The sequence below is a fragment of the Plecotus auritus genome, assembly GCF_963455305.1.
Source record: "Plecotus auritus genome assembly, chromosome: 10".
NCBI lineage: Eukaryota > Metazoa > Chordata > Mammalia > Chiroptera > Vespertilionidae > Plecotus > Plecotus auritus.
Window position 1 is genome coordinate 60,826,917 of NC_137785.1, and position 18,545 is coordinate 60,845,461.

The 18,545-nt window shown below is 62.9% G+C and overlaps 3 protein-coding genes across 3 annotated transcripts; 2 read left to right on the forward strand and 1 right to left on the reverse strand.

Moving 5' to 3' along the window:
* Window positions 1-925: 925 nt before the first annotated feature.
* LOC308236031 (protein C19orf12-like) lies at window positions 926-2,023 on the forward strand (the record flags this gene model as incomplete). Its single annotated transcript, XM_080645238.1, has 2 exons — window positions 926-1,061; window positions 1,731-2,023. 2 exons carry the CDS (start codon window positions 926-928, stop codon window positions 2,021-2,023), a joined length of 429 nt encoding a protein of 142 aa, XP_080501364.1.
* Window positions 2,024-7,872: 5,849 nt separating this feature from the next.
* On the reverse strand, window positions 7,873-9,112 carry LOC308236032 (pleckstrin homology domain-containing family F member 1-like; the record flags this gene model as incomplete). The annotated part of the gene is made up of 2 exons (XM_080645239.1): window positions 7,873-8,340; window positions 9,080-9,112. The coding sequence occupies 2 exons, from the start codon at window positions 9,110-9,112 to the stop codon at window positions 7,873-7,875; spliced, it is 501 nt and encodes a 166-aa protein (XP_080501365.1).
* A 1,896-nt stretch (window positions 9,113-11,008) lies between these two features.
* Window positions 11,009-16,850, forward strand: LOC308235144 (protein C19orf12 homolog). The gene is made up of 3 exons (XM_080643837.1): window positions 11,009-11,173; window positions 14,768-14,958; window positions 15,753-16,850. Exons 2-3 carry the CDS (start codon window positions 14,784-14,786, stop codon window positions 16,016-16,018), a joined length of 441 nt encoding a protein of 146 aa, XP_080499963.1. The 5' UTR covers window positions 11,009-11,173; window positions 14,768-14,783; the 3' UTR covers window positions 16,019-16,850.
* The last annotated feature ends 1,695 nt before the right edge of the window (window positions 16,851-18,545 follow it).

The following is an 18,545-nucleotide window of genomic DNA, read 5'->3' on the forward strand; positions in this document are numbered from 1 at the left end:
GAGAGAGAGAAACAACTATGATGGGAGAGAATCACTGATCGGCTGCCTCCTACACGCCCCACATTGGGAATCAAGCCCACAACCCAGGCATGTGCCCTGACCGGGACTTGAACCCTGACCCCCTGGTTCCTAGGTCGATGCTCAGCCCCTGAGGCACCCAGCCAGGCCTGTTTGCTTATTGACCACCGGCCGCCCCGCTTCCTTGGTGACAGGGGGCTTGTCATGTGACGGTGCTGTCCTCTCTCCCACGACAGAGCTGGGTCCGCCCTGGACACTGGGAAGAGCTGCTTCGGGTGGGAACACTGACGCCTGGGAACCCTCCCTCCCCCCTCCCTCCCGCAGGCCGGCGAGAACCCATATGTCGCCGAGGGTAAAGGGGGCCACGAAGCCGCCCTCTGGGTCCCCGAGGGAGGAGAAGGCCAGGAGGCAGCCCTCTGGGTCCCCGAGGAAGGAGGAGGCCACGAAGCAGCCCTCTAGGTCCCCGAGGGAGGAGGAGGCCAGGAGGCAGCCCTCTAGGTCCCCGAGGGAGGAGAAGGCCAGGAGGCAGCCCTCTGGGTCCCCGAGGAAGGAGGAGGCCACGAAGCCGCCCTCTAGGTCCCCGAGGGAGGAGGAGGCCACGAAGCCGCCCTCTAGGTCCCCGAGGAAGGAGGAGGCCAGGAGGCAGCCCTCTGGGTCCCCGAGGAAGGAGGAGGACACAAAGCAGCCCTCTGGGTCCCCGAGGAAGGAGAAGGCCAGGAGGCGGCCCTCTAGGTCCCCGAGGAAGGAGGAGGCCAGGAGGCAGCCCTCTGGGTCCCCGAGGAAGGAGGAGGACACAAAGCAGCCCTCTGGGTCCCCGAGGGAAGAGGCCACGAAGCCGCCCGTTACGTCCCCGAGGGAGGAGGAGGCCACGAAGCCACCCGATAGGTCTTTGACGAAGGACGATGTCATGAAGCTGCTGAGCAGCCTCTGGGAGTTCAAGGAGGTGAAGGTGGCCGTCAAGCACGCGGTGCAGGGCGCCCTGGTCACCGCCACCATGACCATAGTCGGGGGCCTGGTTGGGGGCCCGCCGGGACTACTCGTTGGTGAGTGCAGTGCCCCGCAGGGTGGGGGACAAAGGCCTCGGGTCCACAGGGGCCTCACAGGAGCCTGCGACCCGCGGGAGGGGCTGGCGAGCTGAGTCTGAGACACGGCCTTTGTGGACAGACGTGTCCGGGGGAACACACGTGTCTGTGTCTCAGAAGCGCAGGCGCTCCTCCTGTGGGGCCGTGCATGCGGACTGGAGGGCGCCCTGCCGAGGGGTGTGCCCTGTGCCCCTGGGGAGGCCCGATGCTGTCTTATTGCAGGGACAGGGGGAGCTGGCATCCAGGCCCCTGGCCGCTCACGTTAGCTGTTCAGAGAGCGCCCGGCCCCCCGGTCGCCAGTCTGTGCAGGAGAAGGCGCCCACGGTCTCCCACAATGCACCTGCCCGTGGTCACACCCCTGCTCCCGTCTGGGGACCAGTTTGTGGCAATGAGGGAGGTTTGGCTGCTTCCCATGGTCCCTGGGAGGTCGGGGAGCAGGAGGATTCACGGGTGACCCCAACGATGGGCTGTGACAGAGACCGTGGGCTTGACCGGGATCACAGGCTGTGACCCGGACCACAAACTGTGGCCCAAGTCATGGACTGCCCCCTAAGTCCTCTGACGAGCTCCCCGTGAGCTCCAAGTTCTTCATTGTGAGCAGCCCGACTAACCGAACCTCCTGTCCCCCAGGGAGTGCCATCGGGGGGTTCCTAGGGACCTGGATGACGTGGGGTCAGTTTAAGCCGGTCCCTCAGATCCTCATGGAGCTGCCACCCGCCGAACAGGAGAAGCTGTGCAAACAGGCCATGGACATCCTCAGGCACGTGAAGGTGAAGGACGTCGTGCAGCTGATCAAGCTGGTCAGGGGCAGCGAGGACCTGCAGGAGAAGCTGTGGGCGATGTTCATGGACTACATCACCAAGGAGCCGGAGGACACAGTGCAGTGCGGCGATGAGGCTCGGGCGGGGTCGGGGAGCACCTAACTCGGCAGGGCACCTAAGTCGGGGGGCACCTAACTCGGGGCACGCCAGGGGCCCTGTACTGGGTCCTGTTCTGGAAAGGGAGAGGGTTAAAGAGAACAAAACGGGGCGAGAGACACGTCCTGTGCTGAGCAGATCCCTGCAGAGAGCCTGCAGCCTTGAGGCCCGCCCAGCCCAGGTCACCAGAGGTCACGGGGCCTGGGAGGGACTCAGGACGGACCCTCAGCTCAGCCCACCCGCCAGCAGCCGCCATCGCTGACACGTGTCCCCTCCTGCCCTGCTCTGACTCCTTTCGGGGGGCTCAGCCCGGCTGCACCTGAAGCAGGCCCCTGAAGCGAGAGCTGGGTGATGCCTCACAGCCTCAGTCAGAGGGGCGCGGCCGGCCCACTCGGACCTTCCAGAAAGGGCAGTCGGAGCCGCCGTGGGCGCGGCCCGTGGGAAGCTGCCAAGCAGAGGCGCCTGTGGCTGATGCGGGGACAGGATCTGCGTCCACGCTCCTGACACGGAGGGCGGAGGGGTCAGCCGCTCGGCTGTGAAGGTGACTCTGTCCGGGCCACCCTGGCAGGACGGGGACCCCTCCGGGCCCAGGGACTCGGGGCCTGGCAGCCGGCCCTGCTGTAATCGTACGGCCCCTGAGACCACCCCTGCCCCCCTCGTTCCTTCTGAGGGGCCTCATGAGGGGAAGAGAGGGACACCAAGGGCACCCGGCCCAGCAGCCCGGCCTCACCCCTCTGGGTTCGCTGGGGGAGGCCGCGGCGGCAGGAGGAGCTGTGCTCCTGGTGACCTGGTGGATCAGGACGACCTCTGAGAAGCGACCGCCCTAAAGTCCCCACTCTCCTGCCTCTAGAACCGCACGGCCCGTCTGCGACCCCACACGGTCTGAACAGTCTGTCCCCCTCGCGATTCCTGAAAAGATCGCTCATCCGGGAGGCGTGCACACCCAACGCCAGGGACAAAGGGAAGGCACGGGGTTGGGGACTAAACATGGAAGGAAGCTGGGGATTCCCTGCCTGACGCCCGCCTTTCCAGGCTGCTCCGCCTCCCAGTGCCTCCAGGGGGCGCTGCTCTGCCTTCCTGAGAGTGTGTGTGTGTGTGTGTGTGTGTGTGTGTGTGTGTGTGTGTGTTGGGGGAAGTGGAGGTGCCCTCCTGCCCAGGATGTCAGATCCCCACCTCCATGTGCACAGAAAACTGGAGGGTGGATGGAACCTGGTGCCTCAGGAAGGTCGGAGCCTTTTGTCTCAGAGACATTGCCCTCCAGCTGCCTGGGCCCAGGGTGGCGGCCGGCCTTGATCACTTCTGTGCTGCTCGGGGGCTGGGCAGGGCGGCCCATCTGGATGGTTCTCCTCAGACAAGGTGACCGGGTTACTCACGTTGGGTCGCCCTCTGCCTGGCACAGGGGCAATGGGGTCAGAGGTCCCACACCACTGAAGCTCCCCCTCTCCTCGGCTGGCCTTCCTTTCCCCTGGGAAACAGCGTGGGGAGGAGACGGCCCCACCCCTGACCCCAGGGGGCTGGAGGCCCCACGCTGGGCTGAGCCCTCACCCATGACCAGCCGGGTCCTGGGAGGCTGGCAGTGGGCTTTGGGCCCCAGAGCCCCCCTCGGGGCTGAAGGCACTTACCCGGCTCCCCTCAGGCCTGCTCAGCGCCTGGGCTTATTTCCTTGTAAAAACCTTCACTTACTTATTTTTGAAAAGGCCACCCCAGGCTGGTACCCAATCAGGTGTTGCAACCTGTTTCAATAAAATGTGGGATGAGGAAATGACAGAAAACATACACACAGACAAGACAGACCCCGAGCTCGGTGAAGAATGCAGCAAGTCTATTAACTGCGTAATGCCTTTTATACACAAAACACTGAATACGAGGTCTGTCAAGAGGAATGTATTCTTAAGTTCCTCTTAATCTCTAAGGGAGAGACAGAGCAGAAGGACAGATTCTCAGTACATCAAATCTCAGTAAATAGTTACAGACTTCTTGGTAAGCGATGGAAGGTTGCTCTCATTCTACTGATAACCGCCATCCATGCCAGCCTGGGAAAACTGTGTGGGTAGGGGACCCATACCTTTAACGAACAGCTTTAAAAGTCATTCCCTTGTGGCCAAACCCACCCTTCCTGTTTGCAGGCAAGAGGGGGGACATACGTTCGCGGAATGTGCTTCTTTGGCACGTACACAGTTGGGAATGTTTCCAAGTTAAGCTGTTTGCAGCTTTTCCTCGGCTGATCTCTTCAATCAGGTCCAAGCATAAGAGGGCTTCCTCCTTGGCTGCCCCCTGCCCCGCCCTCTTGTCAATCAACATCGTGAGCATCCACTGGGTTTAACCTTGGTCTTTGAAAAGGATTCCTTTCCCTGTATTTGTCAACGCTGATTGCCGGAGACTTGGGAAAACGCAGACGAGTGTACATAATAAAGTGCTAGGAATTCCAGCTCTCACCCAACCACCGTGAGAGGTGGTATAGTTTGTGCATCTTGTAATGCCGCGTGTGTGCGTGTGCGTGTGTGTGTGTGTGTGTGTGTGTTTCTATCGCGTTTGCATCCTTGCTGTTCAGGCCACTTTGAACCCTTCCACGGATGAACCCGGGGCTGTAGCTCGGAATCTGCCCACGTGTGTGGCGGCTGTAACATGCCTTGGCACTCAGTGGCCCCGCCCGGTGCGGCTGCCTGTGGAGGTCCTTAGAACCATCCCCGCTGCGGGGGCCTTTCTGCGTTAACATTCCGCTTGTATTTTGGCTCCTGATAGACGGTCTTAGGGAGACCCCTCAAAGTGAGGTTGTTGGCAGTATTTTTACAATATGTATATTTTTATTGATTCAGAGAGGAAGGGAGATGGAGAGAGAGAAACATAATGATAGAATCATGGGTCTGCTGCCTCCTGCACACCCCACACTGGGGATCGAGCCCACCACCCAGGCATGTGGCCTGACCGGGAATCGAACCCTGACCTCCTGGTTCATCGGTCAATGAACGCTCCACCACGGAGCCACGCCGGCCGGCCATTTTGGCCTTGTAAGATGCTGGTCATTTAACAGCTGGAGGCAGGGCACTGCTGTGGCAGCTGGAGGGGCAGATTTCCGGGAGAAAGACCTGTGGGCAGACGAGGCCCCACTCCCCCTGGCGCCTGGGAGCCCCGGGCAGCCCGGGTCTGGGAAAGCCTCCTGCTGGAGGGGGAGCCCCTGGCAGGGCCCGCAGCGCACGCTCCAGGGATTGAAACTGCCCCCGCTTTTTGCCCAGAGGGTCTGGCCTGTTCGCCCACCCCCTGCTCCCCGGGGCCTGCCTTTCTGTTGTCAGCGCTGGAACATTCTGGAGCTGGCTCCTCGAGGTGGGGGTCGGGGTGGAGGTGCGGGGAGCCAGCAGGTGATGGGTTCTGGGAGAAACTCAGAACAGGGTCCTGACCCCTGCCCGGCCCCAGCCGCCTGCAGACCTCGCTCCTGCCACAGTGCACGCTGCCCCGGATCAGGGACCAGGCTGGGAGGCCCCGGGGAGGGGATGAGACCAGGAGGCTGTGGCTGGGACTGCGCACCCCTTGCCCCAGCACCGTGCAGGGTGAAGGGAACGGCTGCCTGGCGTCATTGCTGAGAGGGCACCCCATCTGGCTTCAGGAAGTTGCCCCTCACTCCGTGACCTGTCTGCCTAGAGCCCTCTGTCCAGGCAAAACCAGCTCGGACCAGTTTGTGTGGCCAGCGAGGCCCGGGCTTGTACACAAACCAGTCATTGTTGGACGCACCTCGTCTGCCTCCCCCCCCCCCCCCCCCCCCCGCCCCGTACACACCCCTGGTCCGGTCCCTCTGCCCCCTGAGGAAGGCCTCACAGGCCCTGGGAACCTCGCCCTCCTGCCTCCCCCTGGTGGTGCCTGGGAACAGCAGGCTGACATGCACTGCCTGGAGCCAGGCCCCACCTGCTGAGTCAGAGTCAGAGTCAGACTCTAGATCAGGGGGGGGCAAACTTTTTGACTCGAGGGCCACCATGGGTTCTTAAACTGGACCGGAGGGCCGGAACAAAAGCATGGATGGAGTGTTTGTGTGAACGAATATAAATTCAAAGTAAAGGAGCGGAGGGGAGAGCAAGAGAACCGGATAGAACAGCCGGATCCGGCCCGCGGGCCTTAGTTTGCCCACGGCTGGTCTAGGGGGACATTTGAGAGCCCGCCAGAGAGGCTTGGTGGCCCTCCCCCCACACACACCACCCCCTGGGATGGGAACCCGAAGGTGGGGCCTCAGGCACCGTGCCTGCCATGTGGGCGGGGAAAGCGCTCCCGGACCTACGGCTCCCGGGGCTGGAGACAGCCTGAAAGGGCCCACGGCTCTGGGGCCCGGTGCGGGCCAGGCGGGCATCCGGCTCCTGCCCCAACACACACTCGCTGCACCTGGGCCTCCCGATCAACACGCCAGCCTCTGGGGGGCCGGGCCCAGCTGGACGCACGGCTCCTGGCGGCCTCACGCTGTCCCACTCGGGGAACTCGGCACGTTACCACTGCAGGTGCCGGGGCCCCTGGCGGGCGGGTGTGTGCGTGGGGACCACCCCGATGCAGTGGGAACCCCTGAGCCCACGGCTGCCCGCGTCCCGGGCCTGGGTCACGTGGACAGCTGCCCCAGCACGGGGTCAGCCTCTGGGTCACGTGGACAGCTGCCCCGGCACGGGGTCAGCCTCTGGGTCATGTGGACACCTGTCCCGGCACGGGGTCAGCCTCTGGGTCACGTGGACAGCTGCCCCGGCACGGGGTCAGCCTCTGGGTCACGTGGACAGCTGCCCCGGCACGGGGTCAGCCTCTGGGTCATGTGGACACGAGTCCCGGCACGGGGTCAGCCTCTGGGTCACGTGGACAGCTGCCCCGGCATGGGGTCAGCGTCTGGGTCACGTGGACAGCTGCCCCAGCACGGGGTCAGCCTCTGGGTCACGTGGACAGCTGCCCCAGCACGGGGTCAGCCTCTGGGTCACGTGGACAGCTGTCCCAGCACGGGGTCAGCCTCTGGGTCACGTGGACAGCTGCCCCAGCACGGGGTCAGCCTCTGGGTCACGTGAACAGCTGCCCCAGCACGGGGTCAGCCTCTGGGTCACGTGGACAGCTGCCCCAGCACGGGGTCAGCCTCTGGGTCACGTGGACAGCTGCCCCGGCACGGGGTCAGCCTCTGGGTCACGTGGACAGCTGTCCCAGCACGGGGTCAGCCTCTGGGTCACGTGGACAGCGGTCCCAGCACGGGGTCAGCCTCTGGTGCGCAGAGCCCGGATGACACCTGGCCTTAAACCCACAGCCGCCGTGGCTCCCTGTTTATGGGGAGTCGCCTGGTTAGGCTTCTGTCCCAGCGGTCAGTCCCGCAGCAAACACGGCTTCCCGGCCACAGGGAGGGAGGAGGGCCGGGAGGCGCCAGCCTGGGGGGCACCGCTGCCTGGGGAGCCAACGCCCAGCCCCACAGAGCCCAGCTGACCGGCAGGCGGGCACCAGCAAGGGGAAAGGGCAGGCCTGGATCCCGGAGCCCCATGGTCCCTGGGGGGTCCTGGTCGCAGGTCACGTGCCGTGGATCACGGCCTCCGAGAAGCAGGACCTGCTCTGTCCCAGGAGGCGCCCGGCCGGTCCCTCGGGCAGCACAGCTCTCGGCTGAGCAATGGCCTTCGGCCCCAGGAGGGTGAGTGTGGGGGCTGCTGCCTGGAAAGAGAACAACCCGGAGTGGACAGAGACGCCCATGGCCAGAGGAGGGGTGCTGGGGGTCCGAGGGCCAGTGCCTCTCCCACCGCCGCCCACCAGCCCGGGGCGGGGTCCTGGGGCGCCGGGCAGCTTGGGGGACTCTGCGCCCCGGGAGCAGGAGGGTGTGCAGGCGGATGCAGTGTGACTGGCCTTCCCGCAGCCCGAGGCCGCCGTCAGCTGTGGAGGGAGGACCAGGAGACCCCGGAGTCGTAGAACCTGACGCGGCCGGGCCAGTCGCCCTCCCCGCCGCCCTCGCGCTCCTTGTCCTCGTCCGAGTCCTCATCCTCGTCCCCACTGGACTCCCCGCAGCCGGCCCCAGCCCTGGAAGGGGACCCCGCGGCCTGGCCCCCCGCCTCCTCCCCCTCGCCCTCCCCCTGGCGCCTCTGGGCGGCCAGCTGGCGGTAGCAGAGGCCGCAGACACGCTGGGGCTTGGGCGCCAGGCGGGGCAGCAGGACGCGGGCGCGGGAGCAGTCCCCGCAGACCACGAAGCCGCTCTGGCGGCAATGGTGGCGCCGCGTGAGCGCCGAGAAGCGGGTGTGCGTGCAGCGCATGCAGATGTCCGTGGCCTTGTCCGGCACCCAGGGCGCCGCGTGCTCCGTGCTGGGCGCACGGCCCGTGTCCCGCAGCTGCCGCCGCACACACTCAATGTGGCATCAGGGGGGGCACCCGGGAGGGAACACACTGCCCACCCACCTCCACCCCCTCCGTGCCCAGAGGCCGAGCCTAGACAAGGGGTCACTGGGAGGTGAGGGGTCCCATGGGAGGGGCGTGGGCAGCCAGGGATGGGGAGGCAGCAGGAGGATGGTGCACGGAGAGCATCCTGGGGTCAGAGAACAGCACGGATCACGTGAGCTCACTCCTCTGCGGCATCTGAGGGACAAATTAAACGGATGGCCCGGTGGGCGTGGCTCCGTGGCTGAGCATGGACCTGTGGACCAGGAGGTCACTTCTTCTTTTTTTTTTTTTTTAATATGTTTTATTGATATTTTACAGAGAGGAAGGGAGAGGGATAGAGAGCTAGAAACATCGATGAGAGAGAAACATCGATCAGCTGCCTCCTGCACACCTCCCACCAGGGATGTGCCCGCAACCAATGTACATGCCCTTGACCGGAATCGAACCCGGGACCCTTGAGTCCGCAGGCCGATGCTCTATCCACTGAGCCAAACCGGTTTCGGCGGGGAGGTCACTTCTGGGTCAGCACTCGGGGTCCCCCGTTGGGCCCTCTGTGGGAAGCGGGGGCAGGTGCCCCGCACAAGGGGCTCAGGCCTCGTCCCTGAGCGCTGGCCTCCCGCCCGCAGCCTCCTGAGCGGCGCCCGCAGCTCCTCCTGCAGGAGCGGCTGTTTCAGGCGGCGGACCGGGCGTGTGGCCCACGCAGACCTCCTGGTGCTCGGACAGCCCTGCTGCGACCATCGCTGACCCCGCCAGGCGCCCTGGCCACATGTCACACCACCCCAGGGCCTTCAGGCTGAGCGGGGCCCTGGGATGGAGGCGGGGGCTCCTGGAAGGAGCTCAGGGAGCAGCGGAGGAGACACGCCGGGCGGTGACCTGGGTGCCCACAGCGAGGACCAGGGCGCCGCCTGGCAGCGGGTGGGCGTGAGTGGGCGGGGCTCCCACGGGGGACGGTGTCTGCGGCTGCACCTGCCCCGACCTCGCGGGTCAGCAGGACGGACACCAAGCGCTGAGGAGCCCGGCCGGGCTCAGGGGGTGAGCGTTGACCTAGGAACGAGGAGGACACAGGGCAATCCTGCTTAGGGCACAGGCCGGGGTTGCGGGCTCCACCCCAGTGGGCAGCGTGCAGGAGGCAGCTGGTCCATGATTCTCTCTCATCATTGATGTCTCTCTCTCCCTCTCCCTTCCTCTCTGAAATCAGTAAAAACATATTTGGGGGAAAAGTTGGGTAAAGTGGCCTGGGGAGGGGGGGAGGGGCTGGATGAACCAGGAAGAGGGGAGCAGGCAGGCCCTTGTCTGCACTATTTTATTTGTTTTGTTTGAAAAGCGCAGCAGCAAAGGAGGTGACATCCCGCCAGCGGACGGGGGAAGTGGGGCGGCTCGGTCTCTGCCTCAGTGGACGGTCCTCAGGAAGGCGTGCTCACAGGACCAGGTGTGGGTGCCGAGCTCTGAGCTCTCCGGGTCGGCGCGCCCCGCAGGCCTCGCATGGGCACCGGCAGGGGCTGGGCCACCCGTGCCAGGCACACTCCTGGGTCAGGCGCCTGGCAGAGCGAATGGGAGCCCAGGCCGCAGCCAAGGACCGAGACCTATGGCCCCACTGCGGAGGGGGACGGGCCCGGGGCCAGAAGAGCGAGAGCGGCCCTGTGGTGGGTGAGCTCTGGGGCTGCTTGCAGGTCCCCTGACCAGAGGCCCGTGGGCGTGGCCTTGGGGAAGTGAGCACAGGGCCTGGCCACGTCCCAGGGGCTCCCCAGCATCCGCCCACCTCCCCACGACAGGAGCTTCCCACCCTGTGTGACAGGACCTGGAGGTTTTTCCTGGTAAGAACAGCAGCCCCGCCTCCGCCTGCCTCCGCACCCCCACCCCCACCCCCACCCCCACCCCCACCCCCACCCCCAGCTGATGGGGAGGCCTCTTCTCTTTTCTGTTGTCACCAGAAAAATGAACCTCCCTCCCTCCCTCCACTGAGGGAGGACAGCGCTGAGCCCTTGGAGAGGGGTGTGGGCACCTGGGGGAGGGGTGTGGGCACCTGGGGGAGGGGTGCGGGCACCTCGCAGCAGGGAGTGGGGACCAGCCCTCAGAGGCAGCCCTTCTGGGGGGAGGCGTGTGCTAGAAGGAGAACCGAGCAGGTCATTTCTGATGGGAGTGCTGGCCGCCAGGAGGAAGGCTGGCATGGCGGGCAGTGCTGGGTGGTGCCAGCAGGATCAGGGACAGTCACCTGGCACCCCCTGCACCCTGTGAGGGAGCCAGCCCTGTACAGGCCGGAGGGGAGCCTGTTCTGGGCCCAGGGAGCAGCCCAGGGCCCTGACCCTCGGAGGCCGCGGAGGGAGGAGGGTGAGGTCAGGTCAGAGGGGCCTCAGGGGCCTGTCTTTGCAGCCCACAGCCAGGAGGAGGAGTTGGGGTGTCTCCCAGGGCACCTGGGGTGGGGGTGGGGGGGCGGTGAGAGTGAACCAGTGATGTTTTCTGTCAAAGAAAGGCTCTGCCATTTTTTATCTGACCATCAGACTCTCAGGGGCCCCCTCACCCCCCCTCTCCCCCCACCTTCCCCGCCTTGGGCTCCACCTTACCCTCCCGGTAACTCCGAATGAGCCAATTGCGCAATAATGGGAATCGGATCTCTGAGCCCCGACCTATCCGGTCAGAGGTCAGAGTGAGGGCAGGGCAGATCGGAATCAGGAAATAAAACCTGAATGGACTTCCCGTTGGGTCCTCTTTGTATCAGGGGTTCCCGCTGGAGAAGCCTCCTTCTGGCAAGAGGAAATCTGTTTGCTGATCCTGGGACATCGTTGGGAGCATTCCTAACAGGTGGGTGAGGCGGGTGTGGGTGAGGGGGTGCCACCGTCCAAGTGCTCTCCCCGCAACCAACCCCCCCAACCCCCCACCCCACCCCACAGAAGGGCGGCCTCTCAGCCTCACCCAGCCCTGAGCTTCCCAGAAGGCCCTCCGCCACAGAAAGTACAGGAATCTCTCTACATCAGGGGTCCTCAAACTTTTTAAACAGGGGGCCAGTTCACGGTCCCTCAGTCCATGGGAGGGCCGGACTACAGTTTAAAAAAAAACTATGAACAAATTCCTATGCGCACTGCGGGCCCGGGACACGTCGGCTGCTAAGCAGGACAGGCAGCGGCACCCGGCGGGCCGGACAAATGTCCTCGGCGGGCCGCATGTGGCCCGCGGGCCGTAGTCTGAGGACCCCTGCTCTACATAAAAGGCTAATATGCTAAGTGTCTGTCCAGGTAGTAACATCACGTTGCGACACCCGGCTTCCTCTTCCTGGCGAATAGCCTCCTTGCAGTTTCCTCAGCCCAGGACCGCGACTTCTTTACAGCCAGGGGCAAACATTTTCACTTCAACCAAATGTCTGTGAAGCGTTTTCCCGTGCCTCATCTCATTTGACCCTCACAGAAGTCCTGGAGTAGGTAGATGGGAGACTCGGTGGAATCCTATTTTCTTTTCATTAGCCGGAAAACAGACATGTAGAAAGCTTAGAAACGTGACCCAATTGAAAAGAAGTAAGAAATGGTGGACCTTGAAAATGACTTCAGGCTTTCTCACTGTGCAGAATACAGTCAGACACTGCTGCCGTTAAATATTTCACCCTTTGTTCTCCCTGCGTGATCTACAATAATAATCCCCTGTCTGCCTTCCCCTGCCAACCATGTTGTGTCTTGGAGTGACAGTCAATTGCCTATTACATCTTTATGATATAGGATCCTATAAAATAAAAGAGTAATATGCAAATTGACCATCACTCCAAGACACAAGATGGCCACCCCCAAGTGGCCAAAGATGGCTGCCACACGATGGCCGGCAGGGGAGGGCATTTGGGGGTGAGATCAGGCAGGCAGGGGATGGCAGTTGGGGGCGATCGGGCTGGCAGGGGAGGGCAGTAGGGGTGATTTGGCCAGCAGGGGAGGGCAGTTGGGGGCAATTGAGCTGGCAGGGGAGGGCAGTTGCGGGTGATTGGGCCAGCAGGGGAGGGCAGTTGGGGGTGATTGAGCCAGCAGGGGAGGGCAGTTGGGGGTGATTGGGCCAGCAGGGGAGGGCAGTTGGGGGTGATTGGGCCAGCAGGGGAGGGCAGTTGGGGGTGATTGGGCCAGCAGGGGAGGGCAGTTGCGGGTGATTGGGCCAGGAGGGGAGGCAGTTGGGGGCGAATGGGCAGGGAGGGGAGGGTAGTTGCGGGTGATTGGGCCAGCAGGGGAGGCAGTTGGGGGCGAATGGGCAGGGAGGGGAGGGTAGTTGGGGGTGATTGGGCCAGCAGGGGAGGGCAGTTGGGGGTGATTGGGCCAGCAGGGGAGGGCAGTTGGGGGTGATTGGGCCAGCAGGGGAGGGCAGTTGGGGGTGATTGGGCCAGCAGGGGAGGGCAGTTGCGGGTGATTGGGCCAGGAGGGGAGGCAGTTGGGGGCGAATGGGCAGGGAGGGGAGGGTAGTTGCGGGTGATTGGGCCAGCAGGGGAGGCAGTTGGGGGCGAATGGGCAGGGAGGGGAGGGTAGTTGGGGGTGATTGGGCCAGCAGGGGAGGGCAGTTGGGGGTGATTGGGCCAGCAGGGGAGGGCAGTTGGGGGTGATTGGGCCAGCAGGGGAGGGCAGTTGGGGGTGATTGGGCCAGCAGGGGAGGGCAGTTGGGGGTGATTGGGCTGGCAGGGGAGCAGTTAGGTGTCGATTAGGCTGGCAGAGGAGTGGTTAGGGGGTTATCAGGTTGGTAGGCAGAAGTGGTTAGGAGCGATCAGGCAGGCAGGCAGGCGAGTGGTTACGAGCCAACAGTCCCAGATTGTGAGAGGGATGTCTGACAGCTGGTTTAGGCCTAATCCCTGTGATCGGACCTAAACCGGCAGTTGGACATCCTCCAAGGGGTCCCAGGTTGGAGAGGGTGCAGGCTGGGTGAAGGACACCCCCCCACACCAGTGCACAAATTTCATACACTGGGCCTCTCGTTAGATATATACTGAGTGGCCAGATGATGATGACCTCTGAATGCATAATAATCTGGCCACTCAGTGTATATCCTATATAATAAAAGGCTAATATGCAAATTGTCCCCTCGACCAGGCGTTTGACCAGCAGGCAGGCCGGCCAACAGCCCATGTCTCCTTCCCCTGGCAAGGCTGGCCGGACCCCACCCATGCACAAATTCATGCACCGTGCCTCTAATATACCTACACTAATAAAAGAGAAAGATGCAAATTGACCGTCCCTCTGCTATGCCCACCAGCCAATCAGGGCGAGTATGCAAATTAACCCAACAAAGAGGATGGTTAATTTGCATACACAGGCAGAACGAAGACTGAAGACAGCATGGAAGGAAGCCAAGCGCTGCAGAAGGGAGCGAGGCAGCAGAGGCAGAGGGAGCAAGGCCCGTCTCGGCAGCCACGCTCCCTTCTCTGCTTCGCTCCGGCCACAGGAAGCCCTATTCTTGCAGGAATCTTCCTGAAATGGGCCTCTAGTGTATGTATATATACACTCACACACATACATACACACACACACACTGAGTGGCCACATTATTATGCATTCAGAGATCATCATCATCTGGCCACTCAGTGTATAAAAGGCTAAGTTGACTCACGCGTGTGGGATACGTATAAAGCTCCCGCTGGCACCAATCGCTTGGGTGTGTTTGCATCTGTCATTGTTGATTGTGAATTGGGTGGACACTTCTATTATAGAGAACGGAAAAATAATGATATTAAAATATTTCTTCTAAAAAAAAAAGAAAAGAAAAGAAAAATTATTAGTTTCCTTTCAATGCACACGAATTCATGCACCGGGCCACTAGTAAGGAAAATAAACCACAGGTACCGCCCACTGCGAGCTCACAGCTCACGGGCACAGCGTACAGCGGGACGTGCGTCGAAAGTGTTCTCTCACTTAGTCCTTCCTCACGGAGCCCCCTAGGGCCCCTCCATCCTCAGAGTCTCGGCCCAGGGTCCTAATGTAGTGACAGGGAATCCCAGCTCTGAACTACCCACCGCCTACTAAAGGCTGCTCTTTTTATTTATTATTTTTTAAAAAATATATTCCCACTGATTTCAGAGAAGAAGGGAGAGGGAGAGAGAGAAACATCAGTGATGAAAGGGGAGTCATGGATTGGATGCCTCCTGCATGCCCCTCACTGGAGATCGAGCCTACAACCCGGGCATGTGCCCTTACCGGGAATCAAACTCTGACCTCCTGGTACATAGGTTGATGCTCAGCCCCTGAGCCACGCCGGCCAGGCCTGTTCGGTTATTGACTATCGGCCACCCCGCTTACTCGGTGACGGAGGGCTTGTCACGTGACGCTCCTGTCCTCTCGCCCACGTCAGAGCTGGGGTGCTGCTGGAGCAGGGGTCCGCCCTGGACACTGGGAAGAGCGAGCTTCGGGTGGGAACACTGACGCACGGGAACCCTCCCTCCCGCAGGCCGGCGGGGCGCACGATGTACCTAACGGTAGAGGACGCCATGAGCCTGCTGAGCTCCCTCTCGGAGGCGAAGAAGATGAAGCTGGCCTTCAAGCGCCGGATGGGACATACCATCGTGGTCACCGCCGTCGGGAGCTTCTTCGGGGCCCTGGTCGGGGGCCTGGCCGGGGGCCCGCCGGGAATACGCCTGGGTGAGTGCAGTGCCCCGCGGGGTGGGGGACAAAGGCCTCGGGTCCACAGGGGCCTCACAGAAGCCTGCGACCCGCGGGAGGGGCTGGCGAGCTGAGTCTGAGACACGGCCTTTGTGGACAGACGTGTCCGGTGGAACACACGTGTTGTGTCTCAGAAGCGGACTGACACAACATGGAGACTGGAGGGCGCCCTGCCCGAGGGGTGTGCCCTCTGCCCCTGGGTAGGCCTGTTCCTGTCTTATTGCAGGGACAGGGGGAGCTGGGATCCAGGCCTCTGGCCGCTCATACTAACTGTTCATAGAGCGCCTGGCCCCCCGGTCCCCAATCTGTGCGGGAGAAGCTGCCCACGGTCTCCCACAATGCACCTGCCCCTGGTCACACCCCCGCTCCCGTCTGGGGACCAGTTTCTTCCAATGAGGGAGGTTTGACTGCTTCCCATGGTCCCTGGGAGGTCGGGTGAGTTGCTCCCTCTAGTCTGGGAGCAGGAGGATTCGCGGATGAGCCCACCACGGGCTGTGACCCCAACCACGAACTGAGAACCAGACCATGGGCCATGACCCAAACATTGGGCCGAGACCCAAACCGCAGGCTGTGACCTGGACCATGAGCTGTGACCCAGACCCAGGCTTGACCCGGATCACGGGCTGTGACCCAGACAATAGGCTGTGACCCCAACCATGAGCTGTGACCCGGACCAAGGGCTGGGGCCCAAGCCATGGGCTGCCACTGAGTCCTGGGGAGCTCTGAGGCCATCACTTTGAACAGCCCAACTAACCGAACCTCCTGTCCCCCAGGGGGCATGGCCGGGGGGGCCTTAGGAGCCTGGATGACGAGGACGGAGTTTAAGCCGGTTCCCCAGATCCTCAAGAAGCTGCTTCCCGACGAGAAGAAGAAGCTACACAGCCACGTGGTGGCCATCATCGGGAACCTGGAGTGGATGGACGCCGTGCAGCTCACCAAGCTGGTCATGGGCAACAAGGCCCTGCAGGGGCGGCTGCTGGCGCTGCTCGTGGACTACATCACCAAGGAGCTGCAGGCCGAAGTGCAGTACGGCGACTAGGCTCGGGCGGGGCACCTAACTCGGGGGGCACCTAACTCGGGGGGCAACTAACTCGGGGGGCACCAACTCAGGGGCACCTAACTCGGGGAGCACCTAACTTGGGGGGCACCTAACTCGGGGAGCACCTAACTCGGGGGGCACCTAACTTGGGGGGCACCTAACTCGAGGAGCACCTAACTCGGGGGGCACCTAACTCGGGGGGCAACTAACTCGAGGGGCACCTAACTCGCGGGGCACCTAACTGAGGGGGCACCTAACTCGGGGCACGCCGGGGGCCCTGTGCTGGGTCCTGTTCTGGAAAGGGAGAGGGTTAAAGAGAACAAAACGGGGCGAGAGACACGTCCTGTGCTGAGCAGATCCCTGCAGAGAGCCTGCAGCCTTGAGGCCCGCCCAGCCCAGGTCACCAGAGGTCACGGGGCCTGGGAGGGACGCAGGACGGACCCTCAACTCAGCCCCCCCGCCAGCAGCCGCCATCGCTGAAACGTGTCCCCTCCTGCTCTGCGCTGACTCCTTTCTGGGTGTTGTGGGGTCGAACCCTGGAGTCAGAATAAGACCACCGGAGGCTGCTGATGGATTAAAAAAGCAGACAAGGATTGACTGAGCTGGCCAGGACGGCCGCGAGGGCACCCCACGCAGGTGGAGTCCACCCTCACGACCGCGCCGCTCCCGGTGGAGGCAGTCCTTCCAAAGGTCTAACCCACAGAAATTCTCCTTTGTTCTGAACGAGCCCCCAGCCACATCCTGCTGAACATCGGATTGGAATGTGGACCTACCTTGTGAAAGCGGATTGTACAGAAGCAGAATTGAGCAAAGTTAATAATCTCTAAAAGTTGTCTGCAGTCTCAGCTCCTGTGTCCGTGGGAATCCATCTCCTGTGGTTCTGGTCCACAGGCCCAGGAAGTAACCTCTGTGATGTGGGATGGGTTTGTGTGCTGAGGTAACGACCCTATCGTTTGAGCAAGTGAGTGTGTGCAGAAGCCGGAATAGCAGGGTTAACATTCAAATGGCAGTTTTTACCCAAGTGTGGTTGCTCCCACACTTCTCTGGGGCTCAGCCCGTCTGCACCTGAAGCAGGCGCCTGAAGTGAGAGCTGGGTGATGCCTCACAGCCTCGGTCAGAGGGGCGCGGCCGGCCCACTCGGACCTTCCAGAAAGGGCCGTCGGAGCCGCCGTGGGCGCGGCCCGTGGGAAGCTGCCGAGCAGAGGCGCCTGTGGCTGACGGGGGACAGGTTCTGCGTCCACGCTCCTGACACGGAGGGCGGAGGGGTCAGCCGCTCGGCTGTGAAAATGACTCTGTCCGGGCCACCCTGGCAGGACGGGTACCCCTCCGGGCCCAGGGACTCGGGGCCTGGCAGCCGGCCCTGCTGTAATCGTACGGCCCCTGAGACCACCCCCTGTCCCCACCTCATTCCTTCCGAGGGGCCTCATGGGGGGAGTGGGGGGCACCAAGGGCATCCGGCCCAGCACCCCGGCCCCACCCCCTCTGGGTCCGCTGGGGGAGGCCGCGGCGGCAGGAGGAGCTGTGCTCCTGGTGACCTGGTGGATCAGGACGACCTCTGAGAAGCGACCGCCCTGAAGTCCCCACTGTCCTGCCTCTAGAACCGCACGGCCCGTCTGCGACCCCACACGGTCTGAACAGTCTGTCCCCCTAGCGATTCTGAAAAGATCGCTAACCCGGGAGGCGTGCACACCCAACGCCAGGGACAAAGGGAAGGCACGGGGTTGGGGACTAAACATGGAAGGAAGCTGGGGATTCCCTGCCTGAGGCCCGCCTTTCCAGGCTGCTCCGCCTCCCAGTGCCTCCAGGGCGCGCTGCTCTGCCTCCCAGTGCCACCCAAGAGATGTTGCTCACCTCCCAGTGTCTGGGGGGCGCTGCTGCACCGCCATGAGAGTGTGTGTGGGGGGAAGGGGGAGTGCCCTCCTGCCCAGGATGTCAGATCCCCACCTCCATGTGCACAGAAAACCGGAGGGTGGATGGAACCTGGTGCTTCAGGAAGGTCGGAGCCTTTTGTCTCAGGGACATTGCCCTCCAGCTGCCTGGGCCCAGGGTGGCCACCTGCCTTGGTCACTTCTGTGCTGCTGGGGGCTGGGCAGAGCGGCCCATCTGGATGGTTCTCCTCAGACAAGGTGACCGGGGTTACTCACATGGGGTCGCCCTTTGCCTGGCACAGGGGCACAGGGGTGAGAGGTCCCACACCACTGAAGCTCCCCCTCTCCTTGGCTGGCCTTCCTTTCCCCTGGGAAACAGCGTGGGGAGGAGACGGCCCCACCCCTGACCCCAGGGGGCTGGAGGCCCCACACTGGGCTGAGCCGTCACCCATGACCAGCCGGGTCCTGGGAGGCTGGCAGTGGGCTTTGGGCCCCAGAGCCCCCCTCGGGGCTGAAGGTACTTTCCCGGCTCCCCTCAGGCCTGCTCAGCCCCTGGGCTTATTTCCTTGTAAAAACCTTCACTTACTTATTTCTGAAAGGGCCACCCCAGGCTGGTACCCAATCAGGTGCGAGCATCAGAGGGCTTCCTCCTCGGCTGC

Excerpts from the sequence above, each read along its gene's own strand:
- LOC308235144 (XM_080643837.1), top strand. The coding sequence starts at position 14,784 with ATGTACCTAACGGTAGAGGACGCCATGAGCCTGCTGAGCTCCCTCTCG. Across the intron at positions 14,959-15,752 it reads CCCGCCGGGAATACGCCTGG|GGGGCATGGCCGGGGGGGCC; the intron begins GTGAGTGCAGTG and ends CCTGTCCCCCAG.